Genomic DNA, 11,127 nt, shown 5'->3' on the forward strand with positions numbered 1-11,127 from the left:
CATGCATCTTTATACGTTGGATGCTGATGTCCATCGACTTTACGTATATCTTGAAATGACAATGAGCCGGTGACATTAACCAACAACATTCGAAGATAAAAGCACTAAGTCTGCCTTGGATTGACTGTAAATGCTCTCCCCAAGGCGTTTGATTTGAATAAACCGGGACAACGGCCTTCATCGGTGTGCCTTGCTTGCGGGAAGTCCATTTCTTTTTGTTTGAGCCCATGTGAAATAGTGTGGTACTTCTGAACAGAGTAATGTCTGTGCAAAGGCATCAAACGCATCCGCACGATTACACAATTCAAAAAAATTCGGTGAGTGTAGTTCTTGGTGGATTTATAGCTCTGTCAATCGCTGTCTCGTTCGTGAAATATACGCGCTGACCGTTTTCAAGATGGACGGCTAAATGACTAACGGTAGGATCATGAATAGGGAATCCAAAGTTGCGACAAACAGCTTCATTGGAGCTGATGTACCGGCCAATTTGGTAGAGCGTTATTTCGTCGTTGTTATTCACTGGAAAAGCGGTCACATTGGTATTTTCAACTCGAAATACTGCCATATCACTGCCTTTATTCACATACTTGCAAATATATTTGATGCTCTTCTTTTAAGGGCGAGCATAAGTATTAGAGTTTAAAGTGAATTGTTGCAACGTGCGTGAATATTACTTTTGATTAATTATGTTTCTATGTCTAGTTTGGAATCGTTTAAATAAAGATATATTTAAAATATACGTTAAATCTGTCCAAAAAATGAAAAAAAAATTAGTTATAAACCTATTCTCATACCTACTGAATATACATATAAAATTTCATCAAAATCGATCCAGCCGTTTAGGAGGAGTTTAACCACTAAAACTGTGACAAGAGATTTTTATATATATAGATATATATATATATATATATATAGATAGATAGATAGATAGATAGACAGATAGAATTCTCCGATGAAGAAAAAGAAGGGAAGAAAAAATTTAGATTTGAGATTAATAGCGATTTGAGTGAAGAAAATAGAGAAATAAATAATACCAGTAGTGAATCTGAGCAATATATTACGAACAGCGATGATAATAATTATTCAGGTGAAAGAAATGATGATATGCTACATGTTGGCATACGATTACCTAAATTATTTGCATGAAATGCTGTGTGATTTTCTAACATATAGATATCTCTTTTAGAATTCCATTTTTCGGTTATTAATCTACCCTGTTTATTTGCCAGTGTTTTAGTTTCATTAATTTCAAATTTTTTAGTAATAAATAAAAATATTAAAATTAAAGTTGATTTAAAATTAGTTTCTGTAACTAGTTATTTATTTTCTCGATTTGTTTCTTAGTTTTTTCAGCCAAGGTTTTCTTTTCTAACTTATTTATACTTGCCTAAAATGAATATTAAAACTATTTTAATTCTATGATCTTTGAAATATTATTAAACATTTTTAAATTAAAAATTTTATTTTCAATTAATAGTATGATTATAGAAGCATCCGAATTTGCAATTCTGAATTATGGGAAATTCTAATTAATCTGTGCATATTTAATAATTATTTTTATAATTCAAAAAATATTAAAATTAATGAATTATTATAAATTCTACTTTTTTATCATGCCTGACAAATTTATTTTCATTAGCCTGCCAAATACTAAGCTTTTTGCAAAATGTTTTTTATGGTTGAAGACTTTTAAAGACCGCAAAGCCTAAATTGCAGGGAACGTTTATGAATGGTTAAATTTTATAAGTACATTTAAACACAAATTACAATAATAAAACTTCCTAAAATATGAAGCCTCTTCACACTCCACCTCGTAAGAATATCATAAGCGAAGTGATACACCGGAAGTTTTCTAAATTTCTTCTGGTTTCAGAAAGCTTGTTATTGTTTACATTCAATCAACCATCCATAGTGTATTCTAAATTTAACCATTTATAAACTGTCTTCAGAAACTTTAGATTCTATTTTTTTAGTATTCTTTTTCGCCACATCGTGCTCCACAGAAAAAAAAATGGTTAGAAATAAATTGTCTATTTTTCAGTAAAAGATACTTTTTATAAAATTGTGCAACACTAAATTAGTTGATTAATTTATGGAAAAACATAAAAAAATTACCAGTTATTAATGAGGAAACTAGAGATGAAATACATATCTGGATGTAATAAATATCGCTGTCAGTTCTGCAAAAGTTTTGCGTTTCATGTGGAATTTGTTTGCTTCCGTGGATTAATGGATTATAATTCTTGTTCAGAAACTTTAAAATCAGTAAAACGTCAAAGAAACTCATGGTGCATAAGAATTTACAAAGCAAGCGTTAGAATAGTGATAAGAGTCTGAAAAATATAAAATCTGTTCTTAGCTGTTGAAACATTACATCTTTCATTCAGATATTGCCTGTTTTTATCAAGCTAACTGTTCAAGCATTTCAACAATTGTAAAGTATAGGATTTTCTCATCTGAATTTCCTTCGAAAAAAATATGATTGATAACTTTATTATCAATCATGATATTATCTGACAACTTTTACGATTCTTACTAAAAAAATTTCACATTAGTAGTAGAAAAGCAGAGCAAAAGTAATTAAGTTATACCGAGTTTTTGTAACATTTCATCAGGTTCATTACAAGCGGAAGGTTTAAAATCGAGGTTTTTTTGTATAATTTATTACGTTTTTTTTCTTCACTGTTTTTATTACAATAAATTCAAATCGAAAATTTCAAACTCTAAGTAAAATATCAAAGCATAAAATTTAATACCACTGGAAAATATCGTTCGTAAAAATAGGCAGATATGATAATGTAATAAAGTCAAAACAGTTAATGAACAAAAACTCATCTCGAAACACTAAGCAAAATGAAATCTTAACACTATAAATAAAACGACATTGCTCAACCTAGTGACTAACTTTGCGGTAATGCAAGCGTCATCCTAAAGTATTGTCTAATCAAGGAATTTTTTCAACTGTATTCCCCAGTGCTAATTAACTGATAAAAAGTTTACTTGCAGCTATTACTTGCACTGACATTTATTACAGCTTCCGCAAATTTTTAAGGTTCCCAGAACAGAAACCCTTTTTTTAAAATTTAATTTCTGAAGGGATTCCGTGTTAAATCTTTTTTTTAGTTTTTCGATTGCAGGAAACGATCTCCCAAATTACCTAACATGTTGTTAGAATTAAATACTCCACTACCACATTGCTTTAAAACAGAAATGTTTTTTTGAAATTCAAACCAAAACTGGTTATTTACTAACAAATAATTTGATTACAAATAAAGAGCTTGAACGAAAGAAAAATTTAATTCTACTTACACTTATGAAATATCTAAGAGGTATATATTTACATTCAGTTCGGTTACTTTGTTTCTAAGTTTTAAAATCTGACTAATAATCAACAATTTCGTTGTGATACATAGCATTTAAAATAAAATTATTAAAATTTATTCTTATGCGAGCTCTGAATTAGGTAGAGAGGTTTTTATTTTAATTTAATCCTTTAATGTGTACTTGTACTTCAAAAAGAAGAAGAAGGTCATGATACCCACACACGTGACCTATGGCGTCAGTGCCAGGTGATCGTTTATAATCAAAATGGACCATTAAAGTTGACCTAAGTTTTTCCGCGTGAGCTATAATGTTAGTTAAAATTAAATAATTTAAATACAGCCCCGTATCACACATGGAATTTGTTAAAATGTAATTATTTCTTGCCTATGTCTTTTATTTAACTTAGATTTATTATTTGTATATGTATTTTATTCTTACCGTGATATATTCTTGTTTGTGTATTTGGCAACTTCGATGCATAATTAGTTTCTTTATGTTCAACATGACTTCGCTCCTGTCTTTGTGTTAAGTAAGAAACATATACTGAAAGAATTGAAATCTTTGGGAAGGAATGTAAAATGTGTCACTTAAGAGAACTGATACTAGTCGGGCTTGACTTACTCGAAATAGATTGGAAAGAACAGTTGCTAACGGAAGCACGTTTCTTCAACCAATCAGAATCTAGATATCCACACACCGTCAGTTGCAATTATCCCATTGGGTTTCTCGAAGCTCGAACCTTTTAACAAGAGATCAAGTTCACACAACTCAAATCCCTTAGGAACGAAGAAGAGATTTAATTTTTAAGCGATCAAGATATTTTATTCATAAAAAAAAATTTAATGGTGATATTTTATAAGTCTTAAAAAATTATCAAACTTTCTATAGAATTCTCCAATTCTGGTATTAGAATTTTTCCAATTAGATTAAAATAATTAAATAATTATGAACTTCTGCACATTATTATGTTCTCGAACGATGTAGTGGATTATAGAAGCAGTCTATGACGATTACTTACGAAAGAGTGCAGAAACGATTCTTTTAACCCTTGGGGACGGGTGATTCAGAAAAGCATTCGTACAAAATCAGAATCAAGTTGTAATTAAATAAAAAACGGTAATTTAAATGTAGTCGTTGCTAATCTGACAGACTTACTTTGCTTTTACTTTTATTATTGTTAGTTTAAGCATGTATATAATCAATGTTACATCAAAGTATAAGTAAATAGTTTTATTTTGAACAAAATAATGGTGAATAAAATAAATCAAAAAATTATAACTCCGCCCACAAATCAATTGCTAAAGAATTACTTTGACTACCAGTTTTATCTTTTTACCCCGGTTGATACGGTTTTATGCTGGCACGTATTTGTGACAGTCGGCGCGAAAGNACTACCTTGATACTGGAAATCTTGCTGTAAAACCAAGATGTGGAAGACCTAAGAAGCTTACTCAGAGAGAAGGAAGAAAAATTCTTTTGCTAATTAAACCAAATCCTAAACTTTCTGCTGTAAGTATAACAAAAGATATTTTTTTAACAAGCAATAAGGAAATTTCCCCTGAAACTGTAAGAAAAGTACTGCGAAAGGCAAATTATCATGGACGCAAATCTAGGTCTAAGCCATACATTTCTAAGACGAATCGAATGAAAAGAATTGCTTTAGCAAAAACTTATTTGAACTCCTCGGCAGATTATTGGAACAGTGTAATTCGATCAGATGAAAGTAAATTTGCAATATTTAAAATCAATGGCCACCCTATTGCATACCTGCCAACTTTTAATCCCTTCCATTATCATTTTTCCTAGTGGTATTAAAATGAAATTAAAACATCAATTTTAAGCAAGCAAATACGTTGTATATGAGCAAACTTAAGTTGATAACCTTGTTAGTAACGCATATTAATATATGTGCTTAGTTTTTGTAAGAATAGTGGTGATCAAAATCATTTAAAAATTAAGTTCATAAAAGAAAAAATAGTATATATTTACTACCACTTTAAATATGAAAGCAAAATCTTCCGGAAAATCCGGAAGAGTTGGCAGGTATGCTATTGTATGGAGAAAACCGGGAACAGAATCGAATCTGAGAAATTTAAATCCAACTGTTGAACATGGAGCTGGTGGAGTGATGGTATGGGGATGTACGTCTTCGAATGGAGTTGGAAATTTGCATATTATTGATAAAGTCATGGACAGGTATGTTTATTTGGATATTTTAAAGAAAAATCTACCAGAAAGTGCTCGAAATTTAAACCTTTCTATTACCTTTATTTTCCAATCAGACAACGACCCTAAACATACTGCTAAAATTGTGAAGGGATATCTTCTCTATCAGACTCCGCGACAATTACGAACTCCTCCACAGTCATCAGACCTTAACCCGATTGAACATTTGTGGGCAAAATTGGACAAACGAATTCGGAAACACAATATTACTTCCCGAAATGAGTTAATATGCAAATTGCAGGAAGAATGGGCGAAATTTACGTCAGATGATACACAGAAACTAGTCCAGTCAATGCCTAGACGTCTGCAAGCTGTTTTAAAAAATAAAGGGTACGCAACTAAATATTAAAATAACGCTAAAAACTTGCATTTTTCATTTTTTTCTTAAGTGTACGCAGACTTTATTGGAGTGTATTGCTGTGTTTTTTTCGTAAAAATTTATTTTTTAAAAAGTTTTTAAAATATTGCAGTTTTATTTTTGCTCTTTATTGTAGCTTACAATAGTAGCTATTACAGGAAAAAAAATCATACTGATTAAAATGTTTCTTTGATGTTTAAAGTGCTTTTTTAATTTTTATAATCAGTCCGTACCACGGTTTTCTACGGTTTTCTTTTTTACTTATTTGCACTTGCCTAAAATTAATATTAAAACTATTTTTATATCTATGATCTTTTAAATATTATTCCAAATTTTTAAAGTAAAAATTTTATTTTCAATTATTGGTATGATTTAAAAAGCATACGAAATTGCGATTTTAAATTCTGGGAAATTATAATTAATCTTTGTATATTTAATCATTATTTTTATAATTAAAAAAATATTAAAATTAATGAATTATTATAAATTCTACTTTTTTATCTTGCCTGACTAATTTATTTTTATTAGCCTGCCAAATACTACGCTTTTTGCAAGATGTTTTTTATGGTGGAAGACTTTTAAAGGCCGCAAAGCCTAAATTGCAGGGAACGTTTATGAATGGTTAAATTTTATAAATCCATTTAAACACAAATTACAATAATAAAACTTCCTAAAATATTAAGCCTGTTCACACTCCACCTCGTAAGAATACCATAAGCGGAAGGATACACCGGAAGTTTTCTAAATTTCTTCCGGTTTCAGAAAGCTTGTTATTGTTTACATTCAATCAACCATCCATAGTGCATTCTAAATTTAACCATTTATAAACTGTCTTCAGAAACCTTAGATTCTATTTTATTAGCATTTTTGTTTCGCCACATCGTGCTAAACAGAAAAAAAAATGGTTAGAAATAAATTGTCTATTTTTCAGTAAAGGATACTTTTTATTTATTTCTATATAATCATGCAACTCTAAATTAGTTAATTAATTTATGAAAAAACATAAAAAAATTTACCAGTTATTAATGAGGAAACTAGAGCTGAAATACATATATGGATGTAATAAATATCGCTGTCAGTTCTGCAAAAGTTTTGCGTTTCATGTGGAATTTGTTTGCTTCTGTGGATTAATGGATTATAATTCTTGTTCAGAAACTTTAAAATCAGTAAAACGTCAAAGAAACTCATGGTCCATAAGAATTTACAAAGCAAGTGTTAGAATAGTGATAAGAGTCTGAAAAATATAAAATCTGTTCTTAGCTATTGAAACATTACATCATTCAGATATTGCCTGTTTTTATCAATCAGCGGATTATGCTTATTGTTCAAGCATTTCAACAATTGTATAGTATAGGATTAGAATATAGGATCTCATCTGAATTTTCTCCAAAAAAAATATAATAATTGATAATTTTATAATGATATTAGCTGCCAACTTCTACGATTCTTAGTAAAAAATTTTCACATTAGTAGTAGAAAAGCAGAGCAAAAGTAATTAAGTTATACAGAGTTTTTGTAACATTTCATCAGGTTTATTACACGCGAAAGGTTTAAAATCGAGGTTTTTTTGTATAATTTTTTACGGAATTTGTTTTGTTTTTAGAATACAATAAATTCAAATAGATAATTTCAAACTCTAATTAAAATATCAAACCATAAAATTCAATACCACTGGAAAATATCGTTCGTAAAAATTGGCAGATATGATAATATAATAAATTCAAGACAGGTTTTATGAACAAAAACTCATCTCGAAACACTTAGCAAAATGAAATCTTAACACTATAAATAAAACGACATTGCTCAACTTAGTGACTAACTTTGCGATAATCCAAGCGTCATCCCAAAGTATTGTCTAATCAAGAAATTTTTTCAACTGTATTCCCCTGTGCTAATTAACTGATAAAAAGTTTACTTGCAGCTATTACTTGCACTGGCATTTATTACAGCATCTGCGAATTTTTACGGCCCCCAGACCAGGGAATGAAACCCTTTTTTTTAAATTTAATTTCTGAGGATCTAATCTTTTTTTAGTTTTTCTATTGCATGAAACGATCTCCCAAATTACCTAACATGTTTTTATAATTAAATACTCCACTACCACATTGCTTTAAAACAGAAATGTTTTTTTTTCTAAAAATTAAAAAAAAAAACAGGTTATTTACTAACAAATAATTTATGATAACAAATAAAGAGCTTGAACGAAAAATGAAATTTAATTCTACTTACACATATGAAATATCTAATAGGTATATATTTACATTCAGTTCGGTTACTTTGTTTCTAAGTTTCAAAATCTGACTAATATTCAACAATTTCGTAGTAGCATTTGAAATAAAATTATTTTAAGTTATTCTTATGCGAGCTCTAAATTAGGTAGAGAAGTTTTTATTTTAATTTAATCCTTTAATGTGTACTTGTACTTCAAAAAGAAAAAGAAGGTCATGATACCCACTCACATGACCTATGACGTCAGTGCCAGATGATCGTTTATAAGCAAAATGGAGCGTTAAAGTTGACCCAAGTTTCTCCGCGTGAGCTATAATGTTAGTTAAAATGATATAATTTAAATACAGCCCCGTATCACACATGGAATTTGTTAAAATATTATTATTTCTTGTCTGCTTTTTTTATTTAACTTAGATTTATTATTTGTAAATGTATTTTATTCTTACCGTGATATATTTTTGTTTGTGTATCTGGCAACTTCGATGCATAATTAGTTTCTTTATGTTCAACATGACTTCGCTCCTGTCTTTGTGTTAAGTAAGAAACATATAGTGAAAGAATTGAAATCTTTGTGAAGGAATGTAAAATGTGTCACTTAAGAGAACTGATACTAGTCGGGGTTGGCTTACTCGAAATAGATTGGAAAGAACAGTTGCTAAAGGAAACAAATGCCACGTTTCTCAACCAATCAGAATCTAGATATCCACGCTGCGTCAGTTGCAACTATCCCATTGTGTTTCTCGAAGCTCGAACCTTTTAACAAGAGATCAAGTTCACAGAACTCAAATCCCTTAAGAACGAAGAAGAGATTTAATTTTTAAGTGATTTAAGATATTTTATTCATAAAAAAACTTTAATGGTGATATTTTATAAATCTTAAAAATTACCAAACTTTCTATAGAATTCTCCAATTCTGGTATTATAATTTTTCCAATTAGATTAAAATAATTAAATAATTATGATTTTCTGCACATTATTATGTTCTCAAACGATGTAGTGGATTATAGAAGCAGTCTATGACGATTACTTACGAAAGAGTGCAGAAACGATTCTTTTAACCCTTGGGAACGGGTGATTCAGAAAAGCATTCGTACAGAATCAGAATCCAGTTGTAATTAAATAAAAAACGGTAACTTAAATGTAGTCTTTGCTAATCTGACAGACTTACTTTGCTTTTACTTTAATTATTGTTAGTTTAATCATGTATATAATCAATGTTACATCAAAGTATAAGTAAATAGTTTTATTTTGAACAAAGTAATGGTGAATTAAATAAATCAAACAATTATAACTCAGCCCACAAATAAATTGCTAAAGAATTACTTTGACTACCAGTTTTATATTTTTACCCCGGTTGATACGGTTTTATGCAGGCAGGTATTTGTGACAGTCGACGCGAAAAGGTTAAAACAGACGCTAGAAACAAATGGCCTAAATTATGTAGGTTTCTCAAATCACCAAAATTTTATTTATAGATGGGGCCGTAATTAAAATTCAAGTAGCATTGATGGTTTACTGAATTTAAGCAATAAGAAGATTCCTTTTACCGGAATGAAATTTCAAAAGCTTCCGGTGTGCACCTCCGCTTATGCTAAGCTTACGAAGCGTTGTGTTTATGTTTAAATTTGCGCATAATTTTACCATTCTTAAAGTTTCCTATAATTCTTAAATTTTAACTGGTTGTGAACCTAAAACAAATGTAAGAAAATGGATATCACAACATAAATAAAGTGTAAGGTTTGCCATGTTTTGAGTGTTATCCTTTATTTGGCTATATTTGTGTTAAATATCACACTTAGTTATTTTCGAGCTGCATCTGGCAGACCATAGCATGCTTGCGGAATCTACCAAATTCGTATGTTTCGTTGAAATTTAAAAAGCGTGTTATATTGTAAACACTACAAGTATAATAATATTTGATGTCACCCTTTTTCATAGTTAGGTGTAAAAATCAATCGGAAGTAGTAACCGGAAGTCTTTCGACGAATGTTAAACCCTACAGATATCTGTTCTTAGCTTTACACGATCAACAATCCATAAATATCGAAATGAAATGTAAAAATATGAAAACGGAGAGCAAAGAATTTTCTCACATCAATATCTCGCTGTGATGCGCAATATATAAACGATAAAAAACTATTCTCTCCATTTTTTTTTTATTGATGATCAAAATGGAACTCAACGGAACTCTCTACCATATATGGCAGCGTTACTTTTAAAAAGTAACGAGTAAAAGTACAAGTATTTTTTAAAAAAAGTAACGAGTAAAAAGTAAAAAGTTCTTGTTTTAAAAAGTAACGAGTAAAAAGTACAAGTAAAAGTACAAGTACTAAACCAAAAAATAACGATTTAAAAGTACATTTCTAGGAAATCGAAAATTCAAAGTAACCTAAAATTTTATTGAATAATATTCGTATGTTCTTTAATGTTTTTGCAAAATTGTTGTTATTTATTTAATTATTTTTAATTTTGAAAGTTATGGATATTAATTTATTTTTAAATTCGCAAGAATATTATAATATAATTTTATAATGTAATCGTATAATATAATTTTAAAATCAAATATAATTTTAATATCAAACCTTTTATGGATTTGCACGAAAAGAAATTTTATCTATTGATTTTAATTTTTAAATTATTATTTTCATTTATTTAAATTACCATTAATTTAAAATTGTTTTACTCTATAGAAACGCGTTTTAAAAGCACAACGTAAACAAATTAAACGCGGGGTTTCAGATAGCTTTGTGATCTTTGAGCTAGTAAAAAATAATTGAATGTGCAGTATAAGTTGAGTACAGTCTACAGTTTTATTTGTAACAATGGCTAATGCTGAAGTCATGCGAGAAAATCATTTTCCAAAAATTTCTGCCGAACGGAAAAATTAAAATTTGTAAACGAATTTTAGTATCAGCGGCTAAATTAATACCTTCGAGTTTTCAAGAGTTAACATAGTAATTATAATAGTTTTCAATAGCACAAATAGTTCT

General features: G+C 29.3%; 1 protein-coding gene across 1 annotated transcript in view; it reads right to left on the minus strand.

Moving 5' to 3' along the window:
* LOC107443353 (uncharacterized) overlaps positions 1-3,393 on the minus strand; it is a gene marked incomplete at its 3' end in the record, with an annotated part of 30,679 nt that extends 27,286 nt beyond the window's left edge. Inside the window, 2 exon segments of the mRNA XM_071185340.1 lie at positions 2,116-2,333; positions 3,310-3,393. Coding sequence (XP_071041441.1) covers positions 2,116-2,287 — 172 coding nt within the window.
* Positions 3,394-11,127: the final 7,734 nt, after the last annotated feature.

This window comes from Parasteatoda tepidariorum, chromosome 9 (assembly GCF_043381705.1).
Source record: "Parasteatoda tepidariorum isolate YZ-2023 chromosome 9, CAS_Ptep_4.0, whole genome shotgun sequence".
Taxonomy (NCBI): Eukaryota; Metazoa; Arthropoda; class Arachnida; order Araneae; family Theridiidae; genus Parasteatoda; species Parasteatoda tepidariorum.